The sequence below is a fragment of the Plasmopara halstedii genome (assembly GCF_900000015.1).
Source record: "Plasmopara halstedii genome assembly, contig: Scaffold_3120, whole genome shotgun sequence".
NCBI classification, from domain to species: domain Eukaryota; phylum Oomycota; class Peronosporomycetes; order Peronosporales; family Peronosporaceae; genus Plasmopara; species Plasmopara halstedii.
In genome coordinates, this window is record NW_020190023.1 from 1512201 (window position 1) to 1532771 (window position 20571).

The 20571-nt window shown below is 45.8% G+C and overlaps 6 protein-coding genes across 6 annotated transcripts; 2 read left to right on the forward strand and 4 right to left on the reverse strand.

Annotated features, from left to right (window-relative positions):
• Window positions 1-1382: 1382 nt before the first annotated feature.
• PHALS_07847 (octopine dehydrogenase) lies at window positions 1383-2889 on the reverse strand (the record flags this gene model as incomplete). The annotated part of the gene is made up of 4 exons (XM_024721386.1): window positions 1383-1930; window positions 2004-2263; window positions 2330-2379; window positions 2449-2889. The coding sequence occupies 4 exons, from the start codon at window positions 2887-2889 to the stop codon at window positions 1383-1385; spliced, it is 1299 nt and encodes a 432-aa protein (XP_024586490.1).
• A 1586-nt stretch (window positions 2890-4475) lies between these two features.
• PHALS_07848 (uncharacterized protein) lies at window positions 4476-4720 on the forward strand (the record flags this gene model as incomplete). Its single annotated transcript, XM_024721387.1, has 2 exons — window positions 4476-4481; window positions 4538-4720. The coding sequence occupies 2 exons, from the start codon at window positions 4476-4478 to the stop codon at window positions 4718-4720; spliced, it is 189 nt and encodes a 62-aa protein (XP_024586491.1).
• Window positions 4721-6224: 1504 nt separating this feature from the next.
• Window positions 6225-6657, reverse strand: PHALS_07849 (uncharacterized protein; the record flags this gene model as incomplete). The annotated part of the gene is made up of 2 exons (XM_024721388.1): window positions 6225-6569; window positions 6643-6657. 2 exons carry the CDS (start codon window positions 6655-6657, stop codon window positions 6225-6227), a joined length of 360 nt encoding a protein of 119 aa, XP_024586492.1.
• Window positions 6658-7445: 788 nt separating this feature from the next.
• Window positions 7446-7733, reverse strand: PHALS_07850 (uncharacterized protein; the record flags this gene model as incomplete). The annotated part of the gene is made up of 2 exons (XM_024721389.1): window positions 7446-7490; window positions 7584-7733. The coding sequence occupies 2 exons, from the start codon at window positions 7731-7733 to the stop codon at window positions 7446-7448; spliced, it is 195 nt and encodes a 64-aa protein (XP_024586493.1).
• A 6122-nt stretch (window positions 7734-13855) lies between these two features.
• On the forward strand, window positions 13856-15106 carry PHALS_07851 (glycerophosphoryl diester phosphodiesterase; the record flags this gene model as incomplete). Its single annotated transcript, XM_024721391.1, has 1 exon — window positions 13856-15106. One exon carries the CDS (start codon window positions 13856-13858, stop codon window positions 15104-15106), a length of 1251 nt encoding a protein of 416 aa, XP_024586494.1.
• A 96-nt stretch (window positions 15107-15202) lies between these two features.
• On the reverse strand, window positions 15203-17128 carry PHALS_07852 (carbohydrate kinase fggy; the record flags this gene model as incomplete). Its single annotated transcript, XM_024721392.1, has 5 exons — window positions 15203-15522; window positions 15600-15806; window positions 15862-16058; window positions 16126-16625; window positions 16697-17128. The coding sequence occupies 5 exons, from the start codon at window positions 17126-17128 to the stop codon at window positions 15203-15205; spliced, it is 1656 nt and encodes a 551-aa protein (XP_024586495.1).
• Window positions 17129-20571: the final 3443 nt, after the last annotated feature.

The window sequence follows — 20571 nt, forward strand, 5'->3', positions numbered from 1 at the left end:
TCGGAGACTGCAAGCGTCGCGCACTATTGCCTAGTTCGATCATGGCCGAAATTTCAACTCTTAAACTCCCCCCGTCGACCTGGGAATATTTTTTCCGTCCCTTACGACAAGGGCTGAACGTTGACAGTAACGGCATAATGGTGAATGTCATCTGTTTCACCACCCTCGCTCGGTCAAGCTCTCTTAGTGAGCGATTGCTGTGTCTCGCTCATCGGCCGCTAGCTTTCTGATCCCGTTGGGGCCATCAATACACATAAGCTTATTTAGCGTGTATTTGCTGTACCGAAAACAAGTATTCGAGGATCTTAAGCTCCGTCTACACATGATACAGTCCTGTCACAGGACTACAAGTATCAACTAGGGCAAAGAACTTGGCGTGTGTTTTGCGCAGAAGAAGCTACCTCATGTGACTAAATGCACAGCGATTGGGTTTATACGCTCCGCCAAGGAATAAAACCGAGCGTTTCTTTATTATTTTGTTTGATTTGCTATATTAAAAATTGATACTATACACAAGGTTTGTCATGTAACACTTATCACTGGATGTGCACGCAGCCCACGTGTATTACGAACCTCATTCTTATTATTTTTATAAATTTCGACGACTATCGTACTTGTAAATTTTGCGATTGCACCAAAGTGCAATGTGAATTTGTACAATTGCGCAGTATTTTATTTTCTACCATTTTACAACAGTGTAAGGTGTAGGTGCACAACAGCTCAATTTTATCCCGTTATAGAGAATTAATGGTCGACATAAAGTAAAATATTTGTCTAAACTATTAAGTAGTGCAAAGTAGTGCACTCACATACATTGTATCTGAAGAGGTATTATTTGATTATGGAAAAATCAACTTTTGTGCTTTATCCGAAGGCTACTACTCGCGTTGGAGACAAAATCGACGGACAAAAAGATGGAAAAACCTGTTTTCAGCAAATCTGTGCCAACTGTTTTGCACATATTTTGTCCTTTAACTCGGCAGATCGGTAAGTATTCGTGGTATCTATCCAACCCCGAAACCTGCGTTAGACAGGCAATTGTTAAAGCTCGTAAACAACATCACTACAGCATTCTCACGAGTAATTTGGGCATTTATCTTGCAAAATTAATGCTTTAAGTACGCGCGTGTCTCGTATCCTGATCATGACACGTCGAATTGAGAATATGGCTTCCGTATTGCCTGGATACCAACCACCCAGCAAATCAAGTACTGCCGGATATGTTCACACAAGATTGTGGCGAAGCTCGCTGGCTTGTGATATACTTTGATCATCCATTCAGACTGCCGCAAACGGCCGAGCATTATACTAACATCATCACAATTTGTTTCAGAAATGAACTTAGCGTAATTTACCGAGCTGCAAACATTAATATTCTAAGTCTAAATGCGCGATCGCGGGTGACGGTAGTTGCGCATTTCATTCGGTAGGGATGTCGAGACAAGATCTTCGAGAGTGTGAACGCCATATTTGTTAGGCGCACCCGTACGCCATAACTCGCGAGCGTTCAGCTGGCCGTCAGGGCTCAGGAATTCAACGCCCATGAACTGCTGGTGCCACCGAATCATAAAGTCGATTCGGGGAGTTGGAAAGTTTCCTAACATCTCAGCTATATTCTTGAGAATACACAGACCGAACGGAATGTCCTCCCAAAACAGACGTGAGTTTACCGCAGGCTGGTATTGACCCTTTGAAAGCTCCGTCAGCGGTGTCGCACAGCCAGCGTAGCCACGATTCGTTCGAAAGATCTGCAAGAGTGAAGAACGATCCGACACGTCCTCGCCGTAGTGTTTCACCACGCGGTCTCCCATAGGCAGCACATCCGATAAATCAAGTGCCGGGAAGCGCTGCAGCAAAGCGTACTTGATTTGTTGGAGCTCATTGTCCAACATCGTCAGCTGTTCAGCTGAGAACTCATCAAAATCAGCGTCTACAGCACGATTCATAATTTCATAAATTGCTGTTAGGGATTGATCGCAAGCTTAAATATCAACAAACCATACAAAGAGTAAGCCCATCGCGTTTTTTTAGCTCCTCCAAAGCGTAGGTTTTTTTGCCATCCCAGTCGCGGAATATTGCATAATAGCGAGCGGGGTGAATGATTTGGTTTGACGGCGTGAGCGTTAGATTCAAAAAGTTGGCAAGTGGCTTGCAAGGAATGTCATAAAGCATCTGCATAAGCGTCGCTGCATCCCCCGTGCGCTCAACAGGGTAACACGCTACGTACAAACACTTTTTGGGGCCAATGATGCGGCATTTTTGCCTGTACACAAACGACAACAGTTAAAATTGCAACCATGAAAGACAGAGAGAAAAAGCAGTGGCTTGCCCGTATTGAGTAGCTTTGCATATCCAAGGAATATTTTGCAGACCGAAAAGCTATGTTGAATAAGGATGACAAGTCTTCATGTCAGCTTCATGTTACAGCAATTGCAAAGCAAAACTTACCAGGTCAACGTTGGAAAGTATTTCCTCACCGAGCGCCTTCTTGACGGCCCAATCGAAGCCGCCTTGAGCGAACAATGCACCGAGTTTGACACCTTTTGTAAGAAAAGGCGCAACGTGTTTTAGAATGGTCGGATGCGCGTTGGCTGGAGATGCCACGATTACAACGTCCGACTGCGGGATAACGTGCTTGGCGTGTCTAGACACAAGACTGAGACGACCAGTCAAAACGCCTTTTGACTCCCAGCTACTGCCTGCTGTGCTCAACTCAAGCACCTCCGCCCAGCGCTCAGGCTGACGTGTTAAAACCTGTACGCGCACACCTTTGGCGGACAGGTAAGTAGCCGCCACGTGTGCGCCGTTGCCACCGCCACAGATTGTGACAATGCCAACTGTAGGTGCAGAGGAGATGTTCTGCTTAGACTCGGTGCAAGTGGAGGCCATGGGTTTATCCAGAGTAGTGTTTCAGAGGAGAACCAAGTCTACTCGGACGTCAAGTGGTTGACTTATAACGTCTTACTTCATCGATCAAGATAGCGAGGGTGTAGCAAACTGCGTTCACGCCAATGGATATTGTGGACATACAGTACAAGCGGGAATTGCTGATACCATCAGCAGGCTGTAATATGTAAAGGTTCTGTACATCGCGCAAGGAAATACAGCTAAGTTTAGGGCACATTTTAATAGGGTTGTACTGGCAAATAACAAACTCAGTTATAAATTTCACAACGATCGGACCATATTTCCGAGATAAAAAACGCACAGAAGTTAACTCAAGGGCTGCGGAAATTGATCCTCTCAAGTTTCCAGTCCTTTTACTCAATACAAGATACGCGATATTAAGATAGAATAGCTAGAAGTAGTTTCGTTTATCAAATAACTAGAACTTACACTGAAAAGTAAAATTTACCTACTCGACTATCTATAAAGGTTATCTTGTGCGCTCATAATCGTATCAGAAATACAATTCACACTACACCTGGTGTAATTGTGAATATTTATACGGTATTTCAAGATTGCAATATGTGTCCTCCTGAAATAGCTAAGCATCTAACAGTGTTCGTTACGTTGGAGGCTCTCTGTAGGAGTGCACGAACCCATCCTTCGTGCATTTGTTAACGCGAACCCATAAAGTCAAAGTCATCTCGATGCAAATTTCACTGCAATCATGTATCAGCAGCTCACATGTCCAACGAGCTTTTTTGAGAGTACTATCGCTCCGATCCGTATCGTGAAGCAGCCAAGATACTTTCCCTTCAGGGTGTAGAGGTATATGAACACCACAACAGGGTAAGCACTCTGCTATATCATCTCTGGTCCAAATGGAACCCCAATGTGCGTCACAAACATTACGGTTCTTGCGAAGAAAGCGCGTTTAAAATACGGGCACGGAGTTCCAATTATTTAAGATAATGGTTCGAAATGCCACAAAGTAGACACATCCTCTGTTGTTGGTTATGAGGCAATGAGGCAAAGTGTTCTGCGGTAAAAGTAATAAAAGTAATTTATCAAATCTCCCTGCCTTGATATGAGACAAGAGAAAGCGATCATTTACAGCCGAATCAGCTTGTACCTTTGACGGGACGGATAAGTACAGCTATAAGTCGGATCCCAAGAAAACTTCTGGTGGGATGAATAAGAGCAAGTGTGTATTGCAGCCTTCATAGTCTGATTGAAGGCCAACTTATCTAAGACGGGCTTAAAGAAATTGATGCTACCTCATTAATGCGGGGCTTTATAGCCCATATTTAATGGTTGCTGACATCAACTGATTTCTATGCAAGTAAAGGGGCTTAGCTTTAATAGGACCGTCGCTGTTGGGCTTATGGTTAGAGTTATTGATCGTTAAGATTAACGTACCAGACTATGTGGAAGTTATGCATTCAAGGACATCGTGCAAGACTGTGAAACAAGCCACTGTTGAAAGCAAGAAAATATAAGCGAAGGCCTTGTGTATGTGAACCTTACTTCAAGCCTTTTAATAATGGCGTGAAACATTTTTTGGATTTAAATGTAAATTTTAGTAAACGATGTCAGTTTAGGATTTACGTATGGGGCAACCCTTTTAATTCATTTGATGTCGAAACGATAGGTGCCAACCACTTCTCCTAAGGGCTTTCTGGTAGGAAACAGAAGCGAATTGGTGTGGGCGGAAAGCAAAGACAGCTCTAGTTCAGGGTATGTTCTAGGCAGTAGCAAAACAGCTAAGAGCCTTGAGCTGGGTTCGGAAGGCAAGGACGACTGTGAGCCGCAGTCGACACTATTGATACGGTAACAAGCTACTCTGTGTCGCAAAATTCAAAGATGAGCCCTTATAAGACGAATATTTCAAGATTTGTTATATATCCAGAGTTTGTCTTTGTTAAAATTACAGAAAGCACCAGTATATCGCTCTTGTCACGATTCGGTTCCATTTTGATAGGTCGAAGGGCTTTCGAGGGGAAATGCCTTATATGAAGACAGGCGACTATAAGACGCAAATTTTGAGGCCTGGCTCTCATCCTACTGACAATGCGACAGATTGCTGTGCTTCTTGAATCGAGTGACACTTGGTATCTAGAGCTCATGTTAATATGCGCACCGAGGATGCGCTTGCATGTTGTCACTGACGCCGAACCGGCTTTGCCGCAAATAGAACCGAAAAATACAGTTTACATTTTTAACGGAAGGGTTAATTTGCCTTAGGTGAAGGCTGTAGTTACTCTTGGAGTAAGCGGATTGCGATCCACTACACTCGTACTGGTTCTAAGTATAGAACGAAGGTCACCGATCTTAACCAGGCTTCCTCTAAGCGAAAGAGCTACGACAGCCTCACTGCACTACCTACACAAGTATCAAGCATTATGCAAAAAATGATACGGCCTCTCTTATATATGTGGATAGCATGTCAAATGGTGTTGAGCGCGGCAGACAAGTCCGTTTTCAAGGCTGTTTTATAAAACGTCAAGTGTGCCCCTAATTTGTCCCTTCTGGGTCCAAAACGGCAAAACGGCCATTTATTGTCGTCTGTGACGCTCCGGTTTTTGCTATAGGCTGAGCATTATATCGTTTTAATTTCCATGGGAATGAGACGTTTTGCTCCACCAATATAAGGCGTCAGAGAAAATATTAGAATCTAGGTTACTGATGTGCATTTTATGAAATATGCTCTAATTAAGTTAGGGGAGAAACCTGCACGGCTCGAATCCATTTGTGATCAATGCATATTATACGCCATTACGCACAGCAACATCGTCACCACAATGCACAAAAAAGTGGCACGATAATTATTCTTCATTGATGAGTATACCTTTTATTCAAAGCACAAGCCTGGTAGTGGCGAATACGTTATCTTGACGCATAGATTATGACATATCACATATCACAATGTAGTGCATCGACGATTGCGTTCGAGCCGGGCACGACATAAACTACGCTGTTTGAGAAGAATAAAAAGCAATACAATTTTGAACTTGGTTGTTTCGTTTGCTTGATGGCAGCTATTCCTTGTTCAAATTATGCTGTACACAGCACAAACTAGATCGACAAACCGCGAGGTACTGTAACATACAACTGGGGCAGGCATGTTCGGATAACCTTTCTCGCCTGAGTGCTCCAAAAGTATGGTGCAACTGGCAGCCCACGGACCGAAAGCGGTTATCACTTGCCGGAAGGTCCTTATATGGATGAGTCTGTCTTAACCAAACACATCCGAGAAAATACTTAGTATGACATCGGTGCAACGGCACGTAGCGCTAACGTTCGTCAAGCTACGTTGCTGTCCCAGAGTATGGGGTTACTCATGAAGCGAGGCGTCCACAACTTGAAAGCAAAGGGGTTTTGGGCTTTGCACAACCTATTCTATTACCACATCTGGTCAAAGTCGTATATACACCTTTGGAAGGTATATTCGATGGGGTATGCTCAAATGTTGGGAGCTCAACCAGCCGCGATACCGGCTTACTCTTTTCCGGAATCGGTGACAGTTGCCACACTTTCTGTAGTCCCGATACCTGCCGCATAAATACAATTTGCACCCAGCCTTTTTCGGGAAAGCGGCAGTCATTACATTGAACGTGTATCACTCTTTCAGTCTGCGACAGTTGGTTGGGATGACGACGTATAAGGGCGCCAGAGACTTCCAGCTAAATAAGATACAAATAGCATTATTTCCTAGCTACGGAGCAGTACCGCGTCGGTTTGAATTAAGTATCAAACATATGCGTCCTTCATGCCTCCTTATCTCTCGGTTAAGATGCATGGAGAATAAGCTTTCGACCAAATTGTTGAGCTCCAGTGGAATGTCTTCAGCTTGCAAGGGTAGCTTTATAACTATAGCGCATTGTACAATGGAACCTAGCCTTGATAGATCGTTTCTTTTGGAGAAATATCTCAGGCTGACTGATTGTCAACATCGACGAATCGGTAATGTATATTTCGTGGAATCAGATGTCTTGTGCGCTTATAGGCCGCACGTAAATAGTTGAGACTTCACCTACCACGTGGAGGCATTAAGAATGCCTAGTCTGGATATCATCTCAGTGCGCTTCTCGAAAAGGACATGTCAAATATTTGTTTGAGCTTTGAATGGAATTTGAGAACTTAGACAGCGTAGCACGATGTTTGTTCTGTACCTGGATTCTAGATACTCTCATTCTAAATAAGACCACCACTAGTCAAAAAATAATTTGAGCTTGAAGGCATTTAGTACTTTCACTTCTCTCCTATAAAAGCCATAGTTTAAACTCTGTGAATGTTAAAATGGATTTAGGCATGGGCACGAAGCTGCCACGGTTTTGGCGTAGAAAACGAAGTTTCTCGCACTGATTTTCAAAATCCGAACATTCTTATTAGTGGCGATATTGCTCAGAGTCTTAGGTATAGTTGCAGAAGTGGCTCTAGCCGCGATCCCCACGGTACATTTCTGTGGATCGGAAGTAATCAATTGTATGTCGTAGTATCAGTAAAAAGCTTTTGCAGGTACAGATATGGATAGCTGTCGGCTGGGGGTCTCTAAGAATTTACTCTTGTGAGACAAAAAAGTACGAGTCGGTCTTCAAAGCAAACTATTGTCAAAACATGCATCTGTGATTGAGAGCAGGGTCATATGACGCTGTATGTTCATCGGATGATTCTATTAAATCACGGTATTATTGTACAGCCGAGTCAGCACCACCGAGTAGTTGACCCCCGTACGAAACCTCGAATCTTCGTGTGTGTGATCGAGAACTTTTCCTCTCATAATGGAACAACGGGGATAGTCTTACCACTCGACAACATGTTGTGATACCCATTCGAGAAGAGGGCATGAATAAAACCCTTTGATTATTAATTACATCGAAAGCGAAAAGACATACTGCTTGGTAAGCGCTTTGTATTGGTGGCTTAAGTTTCTAGCCTTAGAAGAAAATATCTGCGCTCAACTCAGGTCATATCGCACTTCAAGAGTATATCTTGATCACTTTATAAAGATCAACATCTTATACGTTTATGTTAATCTTCATAAAAGAGCTTTCGACACAATATTAAGTATCGCGTCGCTAGACAGACCGATATAGTGTCAGCGCTTGACGTCTTCAACGTCTCAACATATTCCCTACCAGTTTCTACAGAAGTCCATCGTATATGACTACTCAACGCCTATAACTCAATCTGCTGCTTTACAAACTTCAAGACAATAGAGTCAACAACAGGGACGATATGATATATATTCCGTTACATCCTCACCCATCTAGACGGGGCCCACACTGAAATGCACACTTATTTTGTCATTTTCAAGACGTTGCACAACGGTAACTGTTTAATGACGGCCCACTGCACCAAGAATCCTTCTCTACCACTTGCACCTAGCATCGTTCGCCTATTCGATCATAATCCGCACTGGGATCCTCTACGTAGCGTGCTCCCAGGCCTGGCAAACTCGCGATTCTCGCGGCTGACGAGTTAAAAGCTATTTTCGGCGGAGACCGATGTGTTCCTTGCTGAGACCTATCGCAAAGGCACTTCTAGTTCCGGTCCGACGCCTCCATGCCCACCCGGAAAATATGACAGATTCGTCAATTGAGAAAGATTATGCATCACAGTAATTGCAAATTCCTCGCCCTTCCGTCAGGCGGATCGTGTCGTGATGAGCCAATGTGGGAATCATAACGACGTCCAGTTTGTTGTTATTGAGCAGGACGTATTTCAGCAACCTAATCTAGCTTGTCTGCAAGCGCAAGAGCTGCGCCGATTTCTGCGGGCCTATTTCACCGGGGAATATCCATCAGAAGTTGCCCGCCGTGGAGGAGCCCTTATACGAAAGGGCTGGCCTTACGCTCAAAAAATGAGCAAAATATGCACTCGCAATTTGCTTCACGAGTCATCACGTAACCACTCCTCAAGAGGTTCGTCTTCGCCTGACGCGGTAGCGGTCGAATCTACATGTACTCTCCATGGGGACCGTACTTTTGGTACTGAACGCTGGTAACTATGCCGAAGGATGTATAAACTTGCGCACTGGGTGAGGTTGGCTTGTCGACCCACTTTTTTACAGCTGACAGTCCAGTATTAGTGACATAGCGTTAGTCTCATACATCGTTTCTGCTGCTTAACTTAGCGAGGCATAAATCACGACGAAGATATCGACTGAATACATATCGCCTCAAGCCTTGCTGTAAACACCCCAGCCAATATACGTAAGACTGCTGGTACAGTTACCGATCAAGTCTCAAATTTGAATCTAGTTAGTCCGCACTGATATTGAAAAGCGCACTGCGCTGGACAATTATACCGTGTTGCTGCTCTTGAACAGAAGGTAGTTCTGCTACCAGGTATGGTTGCGATATTGCTTCGTCTCAAATACGATCGGAATCGTGGTTTGGCTTCAATACTCCCATGTTAAAAACTAGCTGCTCTCGCATTCTCTATTACGGATAAGGCCCAATTCTTTCCAGGCTACGACTATGGATGGCTCAATTAAGTGGGGTCGTAATAGCATATGCACTGCAGTCACGCTTGTGTAGGTTGGTAACTGCATCTAGTGAAGTCTATCGACCCAGCCAACATTTATCTATGTTTCGGTTGCATTGGTATCTGTATGATGCTCTTGTACGTCCTGTCATTCATTAACCCATAGCGTTGCGCACTCGGTCAATGTTCATGTTCAACAATTTGTGATGTCCCTACAAATGTAGCCAGGCTAATACCAGCAAGTTGAGTGTATCCACACCCTCCTTACCTCCCACAAGGACCTGAGCCTATTCGTGAATGAGTGGAAGGGACACGAAGGCATTTGCTCAAAAACAATCGAGTATTGTGCATGGACTGTGTCATTAATTTAAAATTAGTCAGTGAAAGCAACCTGCTTCAACTCCACTGTCTCTCTGCACAAGTAGATTATAGCAACTAGTTCGTTTCGTCGAACCTTCAGATTGCAGAAACTCGCCGATTAAAATGACAGTTCTGGTTCCACCACCTTGAACAAAGCTATGCTGTCAAGCGCAAATCCCGGTCTAAAACGATAGCCATTGACAAACCATGCTTGTGAATAACTTTGCCGAGGAACATACTGGCTGAAATTTTACCGGTATCGCTAACTGCAGCAAGGTGACTCAGTTGCTCAGCCAGTTTACAAAAACCACAATCCTAGTATTATCGGACGTGATTTGTGTAAGAGCTAAAGTAGGGTCCATAGTAATGGACTGCCAACATTTTGTCGAAGCCGTTTGACTGGCGATGCATACGGCAGGATTTTGACCCGTTGACAATTTTTGAACGTGCGGACATACGTGATTCTGTCCACTTTTACGGGTCACCAGCACATAGCACTCACTGAGCCATATACCTTTGAAATTGGTCTCATACGGGAGATACTTGTGCTTTCTACAGTATTCTGTCCCCGGGTTTCTTATCATGAGATCTACCGTACGATGGATCGCGAGGCTTGGAATCGAAAATGTCGATGCAAGAGTGCGTCCAAACGCTTAAATAAAGCGGTATTGAAGTTCAAATGCTTCTTGTCCCTCGAAACTTTCAGCAACAACCGCATGTTGCATCGGACCCGTACGCTGTACCTATCGCCTAATCAAAGCGTGTCGTTATCGCGGCATGCGACAGCTTATAGTTGGGGCGGCACAAATGCGCACATCAGGCTGACCCAGCTTCTACCTCTTCATGAAGATACGTGCTGACGACGCTACTCTGTGTGAGGTCTGTATCGATCAAGCTACGCAGGCTGACAAGGACGTATTTTATAGCAAGTAATTTTTGTCATGAATTGGATTATTTTGCTTTGTCACTTAAAACTTTGGGACTCAGACACGACGCGACGTACATATCCATTGGTGGCATCTACTGGCAGTGTCGCATAAATTTGTGATTAAAACGGATCTGGATTAGCCATAATCAAGACACTTAACGATCATTTCTCACAGATTTGGAGGCCGCCGCTTCGGTCATTTCCCAAAACATGTGATATTCTACCTTAGAAAAATGTTGAGGAGTCGTGCCATGTCTACATAGTGCGAACTATTTTGTACAAGTAGTTAGCCAAACTCAGCCACATTTTCAAATAATTTGTAGTAGGGGTACTGGTAAATTTACGATGGCCTTGATCTGCCTGCAGACCCTTTCGGCGCCAACGACAAACTTTTTATGCTGAAGAACAGCTTCTTCGCCAACGATGCACTTAACATATTGAGAGACAGCTTGTTGAGGCGTTTACACTCGAGAGCTGCACATCCACTTCACCGTTCTCTGCATGTCTACGGACGAACATATCATCGCATGATGGTTGTGCCTACGCGTAAGCATGATTAGGCCAAGCAGCTGCATTTGGTTAACCAGCAAAATTTTAATACACACTTTTCAATCTCAAGGCAGCATGATTTGTGGTCCTCTTGTCACCACAATGTGACGTTCTTTTATAAGAGGATCAAAGGAATTCACAAGATTAGAATAACCGTCCCACTTTCCCATCTCAACCGCGGACTCATCCACGACGAATGATGATCGCAGCTACGCTTCCAATTTCAAATATCAACCGTACTATTTCAGAGACTTCATCGTCTTGCAATTCTTCGAAACCGCTTCTTAGCGATAAAATCCAAGCTTATAGATCTTCTGCGAAAAATTACGGATCTTAGGACCCCCATCACTCATCCTTGAGAGAGTAAGCTTTCTCGCCGTCTCTGTCCCGCGTCTCACGGTAGTGACGAATCAGCAAAACCCTTCCCTCCTGAGTAGGACATACCAATTTTAGTTACCTCAGGGCTTACTTCCTCTGCCGACTTGTAGCCACCGGTCTCCGCCACTCCTTTCCAGAGAAAAGCCACTCATAGTCACTCATACTCGTCAATACGTTGTCTGTCTCAGGCTACACTGGCTTACAGCTGAATAACCAAAAATCCTAGAGGAGGTAAGCTCAAGCGTCATGGCATACGGCCACTCATTTCTGCATCAACAGAGACACACTCAGCTATTTTCTGTCTCATGCACAAGCTCGCGGCTCACTAGCTGCTCTATTTCTCGGATGCGATCATATCTCGAATCCGGGTCCAGGACTCATGCTGCCAGAGTCTTCGTCTCAAGATTGAAAGCTCATCAGAAGCAGTTTCCCGACTCAAGACACACGAATATTGTATCCGTATTCGACATATTCAATGACCCCGCGTAGTGTTTTCTTATATTTGACAGTCGTGCCTCGTACGTCACGACGATGTATTTCTACCGAGGCCATCCTCAGTATAGGATAGTAATGTTAACGAACAACAACTTGGTCTATGAGTCCCACCTCTATTAGAGTTGGTCGTTCTCGTTAAGCTGAATCTCATTGACATTTACTTCTACGAGGTGTAAACGACTCACTTTCTTCGCAGTCCCTACTTGGGATCTCGACCTTTTGACACACGGGGTGCGTATTACTAGGTACTGCAACAGACATATCATCCGCGAGGATCACAGCAACCAAGAAGTCTCTTACTATTCATCAGCATGGCTGGGGATCATTGCTTCCGGAGTGCTAATAAAGCCTCCTCGTTTACACTCCAAGAAGACCCGTGACATTAATGTTGGGCTCCACATTCAATGCGACAAGCACTGCAAGCTAGAAAGAGGTTGCCTGGAAGCAGTAGGTCTCGGTGCGAGGTGACCTTCATACGAGTTGTAAACGTGATAGCTTAGAGACAAGGGTCTGTCGCCAGCACTTCTTGAACAAAGTTCGCTAAATCTGGCCTTCCAGAACGAGAGGACAAAAATTTCAATCGCATGCGGTAGGAATGATTGGGCGGCGTGAACACCCATGACATATATCGCTTCTACACTTTCCATGTCGGATATGTAGCTTCTACACTTCCATGTCGGGTATATCCCTTCTACAGAGGTACGGCACGTAAGTGTCCGTTCTCGCTCGCAGCCTACAAGCTTAGAGACTGCTAGCGCGACGCGTTGTTGCTCCGTCTGGAGCCTGGCCTAATTCATGGCTACCTCAGCTACTCTGACCCAAAGAGAAATGTCTTCCATCTCTCCTCGAATCGTGGACACTTAGCTTTAGCGGACTGATAGTAAGAGCCACTTTGCTTCCACCGACACCTAGCTAAGGTGTTTCTGGAGGTGTCTCACCACCGTTCGGTCGTCGGATTGACGACAAGTGTCGCGAAGTGTAACGGGGTAGCCGTGCGTCTTGCACAGATAAAGCTTTGATCAAAGGTTCTAGGTTAACAACGCACAGAGGTTGGGAGCTGACTGAAAAAAGTGGCTGGCATATTTTTTGATACTGATTCTATGTTCAGTAATAAATATAATATTCTGTATCAGTACCAGTACTTTGGTACCTCTGAGCTTTGCACCATAGTTTGACGTATTCTCAATTTTTATGCGTCCATATCGTGTTGGCTCATGCAGACTTGTAGAGTCAAAGCTTCGTCTATGCGAAATGCGTAGCAACCCCGTTGCAATCTAGTAGATGTGATACATTTGATATTATATATAACCGTCGAATCTTAGATAGTGACATCAAATCACATCAGTACTAGCCAGCGGCTGTTTAGCTATGATTGTTTTATGTATGCAGGATCCAGAGGGGTGTCGTTTCTAACACATTGGTGCCTGTATAATGCATCTGACGGACGTGCTTCAGCAATGTTAATTTTCCGTAAAATTCAGAAGCAAATATGAGCTGCATCGTCCTTGCCATTCCAATGACGCCAAGCCAAGAATAAAAGAATTTTATCAGATTCAAACAAGTCTGCGATCATGTGCATTTATCACTGTGGTTAGAAATCAATAGTGTATACTTGCCTCTTCCTGATCCCTGTCAATCCTTGAACTGTGTTGCTTCAAGTCAAAGTATACGGTCATCCGTTGCAGAAACTACGTGCTTATCCTTCCCCTCTTCATATGCTGTAGCCATTCACATCACGTGTGGACTCGCTAGACCGACCAAGTAATCACCATGGTTAATGTTTGGTGTGCCGGCATTATTTTGAATCTCGCTGTGGTCAATGTTAATGCAGACTTGAGCTTCACCAGTATAGCTGATGCTGATGGTGCCAAAACCCAGTCAGCACCCTTGACGATTTTAAAAGGCTCTTCGATTTGGAAGCTCAGCTCGCTACAGCAACCTGTTATCACTGGCCATCGCGGTGCACCGGGGTACCTGCCTGATCATACCATTCCGGGCTACACGCTTGCCATTGATTCCGGTGTGGACATCATTGAGCCTGATCTCGTCAGTACGAAGGATGGCTTTCTTGTAGTCCGTCACGAACCTTACATCGACGACACCACCAACGTCGCGGACCATCCTGAGTTTGCTGACCGCTGCACCTTCAAACTACTCGATGGCACCCCCACTGAAGGTTATTTTGTCAGCGACTTTACACTTGCTGAGATCAAAACCCTTCGTGCCGTGCAACCGTTGCCTGAACGGGATCAAAGTTTCAACGCATTGTTTCAGATCCCTACGTTCGAAGAAGTCATTCAGCTTGCACAGAAGAAATCGGCTGAATACAATCGAACTATCGCTATATACCCTGAGATCAAACATTCGAGCTTTCATAAGAGGCTCGGACTGCCTGTCGAGAAGACAATGCTTAGGTTGCTGACCAAGTACGGATGGAATCATGCGGATGCGCCTGTTCTCATCCAGTCTTTTGAGACTGAGAACTTACGCGAACTCAAGAAAGTCACCAACTTAACACTTGTGCAGCTAATCGACGCCGATGGTTGCGATCCGATCACTGGTGATGTCATTTTTAAGGCACCGTACGACTGGATACTGACCAATCGCACGGACGATTGGAAATACTTTATCTCTCCCGCTGGTCTTGAGGAGTTAGCCTCGTACGCTGACATAATTGCTCCGTGGAAGGGATATCTTTTGAAGGCTGTCGCCCTTGAAGTGGATGCACACGGCAACGTCATGGACTCAAATGGCGATGGTATTGTCTCGGATGCTGACTACACCATCGTTAATAGTTCAAATTTGATTAAGAAAGCACATGCCGCTGGCCTTAAGGTTCACACATGGTCGATGCGTGACGAAAACTATCGTTTGACAGCTAATTACTTCGGCAACGCTACGCTTGAGTACTTAAGGCTATTTGATGAAGGTATTGACGGTCTGTTTAGCGATAATTGCAAGACCGCTGTGCCCGCTCGTAATGCGTGGCTGGCTAGTAGTAAACACATTGAAACCGCGTGAGATCCTATAGGAACGTTTGATAAGCACTTAATAAAACCAATCGACACTAAAGCGCGACACTCCGTTGCTGGTATGAGAACGTCGATTCATACGAGCTCACATCTCCGAGTACATCTTGCGGTAAAACTGTTCCTGCTCGTAGCGCGCTTTTAAATAAGCTGCATGAGCTGCTGAGTCGGGTTGCAAAATTTTCAAGCAATTAGTATCATTCGGAAATGATCCCGATTCCGTGAGAGTGTGAAGTCCCAAGAACGTGCCCATGAGCATTGCAATACCTCGTGAGGTAGTCTCAATAGCACGCGTCTCGAGAATAACTTTCTTTCCTAAACAGTCGGCAATCATCTGACACCACACTGATGACGATGTTAATGCAGTGCCACTCACGACAACTGTTGCATCAAAGTCAGCGGAGAACGCTACATGTGGAAGAGTCCGAGTCAATCAAACGAACGAAACAACTCGCTTCTAGAATTTATGATGCAGGAATACATACCAAGAAGAGAAAAGAGAATGCCGATACGCAGAGCTATTGATTCCATTCCAGCAAACAGAATCTCATACGGTGTAGTCCACTTACTAATTCCGCTTATGGCGCATGTTGCATTTTCCAACCAACCCGGTGCACGTTCGCCACTTAAAAATGGTAGAATAGTGAGACCGTGCTTGGTGGGTACAAGCTTTTCCAGATGGGATGCTACGTCTGCACACAAATTGTTACAGAACACACAAGATTGAAAAAATCAAAGTGGGCGCACCTTCATCACTAAGACGAAAAGAATCGCGGAAGAACTTGTATATCGATCCTCCATCGCTAAGCGCTCCTCCGAGAAGAACGTGGTCTCTACCGATGCGATAGCACCACAGACCTTTTGGAACTTTTGCATGTGCCATAGTATCTGCGCTAAGTACAACACGGATCGCAGCACTGGTACCAATGGTCACAGCGATGCGCCTGGTCAAGTATATTATGCAAGTGAGACTCTACACTACACAACACTCCTCTGTAGGTCATCACGTACGATGCATTAGTGCACTTAGATCCAACGTTGGCTGCAGCTCCATCCGAAACACCAAGAAAAAATGGAACGTTTCTGAGTTCAGGCCAACGCTTTGCAAAGGTCGAATTAAGCCCTGAAAATGGTACGGTAGAGTCCACGACTGTCGGCATCTTGTTGATATCCATATAAACGAGCTCAAGGAGACTTGCATCCCATTGACTACGTCTAAAATCAAGTAGTCCCATCCACGAAGCCTCAGAGAAACTGATCGGCACGCAACCATCCTGCTGCGCAGCTGAAGTCCATTTTCCGATAAGAAACCCCGAGATACTTTGCCACTTGGCAACGCGCTCGACCACGGCCGGCTCTTCCTCATAAAGGCGCAAGAACGTGGCTGGTGCATACGCTGGGTGGATTACCGTTCCAGTACGATTGTGAGCTTCCTCTAGCTCTTCTCGTGCTGCCAGCCTTTCTTGAAGTACTTTAGACCACTTGGCTGTCGACTTTCTCCTTCCTGCATACTGCAACATGGAACATAATGAATAAGGAGCTAGCGTATGAACTAATAAAGTTAACTCAACTGCCTTCTGACCGTATACACAGGTGTTATCGCATCCCCCTGAACGTCCACACCCAGCATATTCATGGCAAAGGTGCTAAAGCCTACTCCAACGATCGTGTGCGTGAGATCCATAACACGAAGAAAGTTCATCACTCGGTCCAAAATCTGCTCTGTGAAAGCCGCAATTTTTTTTATATCTGCTTCTCCATTAAAATCAATGGAGTTTACGTGCTGCTGGTGCAGCGACCCATTGATGAGTACCCATTCAGCGTCGGAGACTAAGGCGAAACAACTAGCGCGAATCGATGAACTCCCTATGTCAATCACGACAGCCACTGGAAGCCCTCGATATCGATGCGGTTGTGCAAGACCGTAAAGATATGATCTACGCTTTTGACGGTTGTAATAAAGCCAAGCGCAGGTTGCTGAGGACGCTACGAACAGCGGCAGGAACAATTTCATGGCTACAACGCTTTCTAACCAGTTTATAGCACAATAATCTATTAAGGGTTACAAAATTAAATTTGAAAATTTATCAGAAATAAGAGGTGATCCAGACGAAAAAATTTGGCGTGGCTCATTTCAGTTGCTGTCCATCTTTATTTTAGAAGTCATCACGGTTTAAGCCTATTCATGAATTTGTTAGGATTTTTTTTAATCTAGCTGCCGAGTGAAACGTCTCAGTGTGTTGCAAGTTTTGCGTATATTAAGGAGCGGACAACACTGTCTGCAGCGGGGCTACCGTAGCTCTTTCACTTAGAGAAAGCTAAGCTAAGGTCGATGACGTTACGTTTAATACTAGAAACACTACGAGTGTAGCGGATCGCAATCTGCTTACTCCAAGAGTAATCACTACCTTATCCCCAAGGCAAATAAACTCTTCCGTTCAAAATGTAAACTGTATTTCATTGTTCTATATGCGGTAGAGCCGCCTATATCTTAATCTATAGGTTTTCCTGATTAAATAGTAAACCTAATTAAAATGCATAACTACTGGCAGTCTAGCCACGTAGTGGCTTCTTGTTAAAGTGGAGCCATGGTCACACCATCTTGTGTGGCCCAAACCTTCGTACCAGGGTACGTGTAACCCCGTTAAACTCTCCCCCATCAAAACTATAAACACCCACAACTCACATCTAACTGTCGCCTCGTACGAGGCTCGCGTGTCTAAGACACTTCTACGTCCCCAGGACCTTCTTCACGCATTCTCTGCCCATTGAGACCTGTGTCTACGACACGAGCGACACCCAGTCTCGCGGGTTAGGAGAGCGCCCCCGGGCAGAGCCATTTTTTGTCGTCCTGCATGCGGTGCAACTTCGGACATCACGTCTGCGGCTTGAAGGGAAGCGCATCCCAAGATCTCGGCAACCGCGCGCCGCATACCGCACCCGCAACGGGCGGCAGATTATCGCATTGGGGTTTCGGATGAAGTCGATAACGAGTCCGATATTCCTTTCCCAGGATGGGAAGAAGAGGAGGACTAGGTGCGCCAGCGGCGCGACGTGGGCCCTGCTCGAACCTTGCGGACACCATGTCCGTTTCCGGACTCCTTGACTTTCGGTGGAAGTGTTATCATTACCAATCACCTCGACGAGGCACAGAAGCAGCAGCTGGAGACTTTGGCCACCAGTAGTGCAACAAACAGAGCCAGAGCTGTAGGTCTTGACCGAGATGAGGTGTCGTGAACCTACAAACTTCAAATCCTCATCGTGAGGAACCACAATTTATGGTGTATCCATTGAGACGGTACTATAATTCAGCAATCCGTTATTCATCGAATATCGGTGTAACCGTGCGCGCAGTCGTGACGACAACTTCTTGTCCGAATTTCCAAACTCCTTGCCCTCGAGAGACCTGAAGCAGCGCTGCGGACATATCATCACCCGCGTATGGGCGCGCGGACCAAATTTGTCACTGACGACGTCACCGTCGTGACATGAACAAGCTCAAAATTCTGTCTGCGTGACAACGCACCAGGCTAAACATTCTGTTTTCCTGGCTTATAGTTCAACTAGAAGATATAATCGGTGAAGAAGGAGGGCCAGCTGGCCGTCCTCTGCGAGAGGTGAGGCGCCTGAGTCGCAGAGTGTAGTGACGCATCATCTTTGTGAATCACATACGGCTTTGAGCCGAGCAGGTGCACCCTGAACTTGACAAGTACATACTACATCGCAAGTAATTCCCTGTCTTCGACTGCGTAGTTCATCTTCGCAGCCTTGACAGTCGATCTCGCCCCTCGACGTCTGCTTGCAGCAATGCACAGTTGATGGCAAATTCCGAAGCATCACAGACGACACTAAAAGGACGATCGGGGTCCGGCAGCGCCAGTATTGGTGCATGAAATATGCTGTCTTCGACCTTGTCAAAAGTCTCGCGATGTTCGGTGTTCCAACACCATTCCGCATCTTTCTTAAAGAGATTCAACAATGGCCGTGCTATTCTCGCATAATTCTCGCTATACTTGTGCAAGTAGTTGGCGAGGCCAAGCCACTTGCGCAAGTTCTTTTGGTTCTTTGGAACCGGCCAGCCCACAATGGCCTTGACATTAGCGGGATCCACTCGAAGGGCACGCTTCCCAATTATGCACCTTGAAAAGGGGTAATTTTCGGCGCCGAAGATGCGCTCGTCTGCATTAGCATACATCTTATTCGTGCGCATTCACTCGAGCACCGCTCTCAAATGGACGATGTGGCTCTCTACATCCCGTTCCCCGCACGACTTCCGACGAAGATGTCGTCGAAGTATGTCTGTGCATGCGCGCGGGGGAGGGCTGAACAGCTGTGTCACAAGACGATTAAATGTTGCTGGTCCATTTGACATCTCTTGGGACATCATCAGCCATTCCCAGAGCAAGCCGCTTGGATAACTCAACGCTGTCAGCGGAGTATCACTCGCTTTCATGAGCAATTGGTAATACCCATCGACCAAGTCGAGTGCGCTGCACTTTGTACATCCAAACGTGTTGTTGGAAGAACATCCTTCCTAGGATCGGCGTCTGTACCGAAATTGTGGTAGCGTTGAGCTTAATGTAAGCGTGAACGATACGCCACTTGCCGTTTGGCTGGAAACAAAACGTGGGTTTCAGATGGGAGACTTGCTCTCATGCACCATTCCTGCGTTGTGCTTCGCGCGGAAGAAGGCGTCAATGACGTCACACTGCTCTTTGGGCAGAGGCCGTTGGCATGTTACGCAGTATCTGGTTCTCGGAACCAGGTCGATCTCATGACGCACACCTCGGTTCGGAGGTAGGTCCAACGGCGGGGCCTTAAAGACGACGTCCTGAAATTTTCTACCAAAGAATAGTACAGATCCGAGGGTTGCTTCAGGACCGGAGATCCACTTTGTGCGTTAAGCACCCTCTTGGTGCCCTCAGGACAGCATCATCCAAAAGCGACGACAAGTTGATCTCCACTTCTGATCGTATAATGATCACTTCGTCTACGTTGCCTGCCTTCAATGTACCGCCAAATTCTTCGAAGAACATATCGTCCAGCTCAAGAAGAGCATCCACCGCAGAAATAGCCTCGAAGGTGACTTCGCCATCTTTCTCCCCCGTCATACCGTTGACGAGGGTGTATAGCTGTGAATTATCGTTTACGGTAGGCACATCCTGGGTCAGGGTCGACGCCCGGCGTCTCGCAGCTAGCTTACGGCGTCGCCGTGGCCTTTCCACAGAGGTTTTACGTCTCGACTAGACCGGTGTGATACGCATTCAGCGTCGTCCAGTGTCCCCACCCGAGCCCTGATGTTTTTAATAACATCCAACGAAGAGCTGCTAGCTCCGCAGTCTTCGTCCAGCGGGTAACGTGCCACTCCGCGTGCATCACTGGGGCCTCGCCCTCGATGCCTCGGCCCTTGGCCGACTATGCCACGCATGGCATGACTACTCCGATACTTAAGCAGCA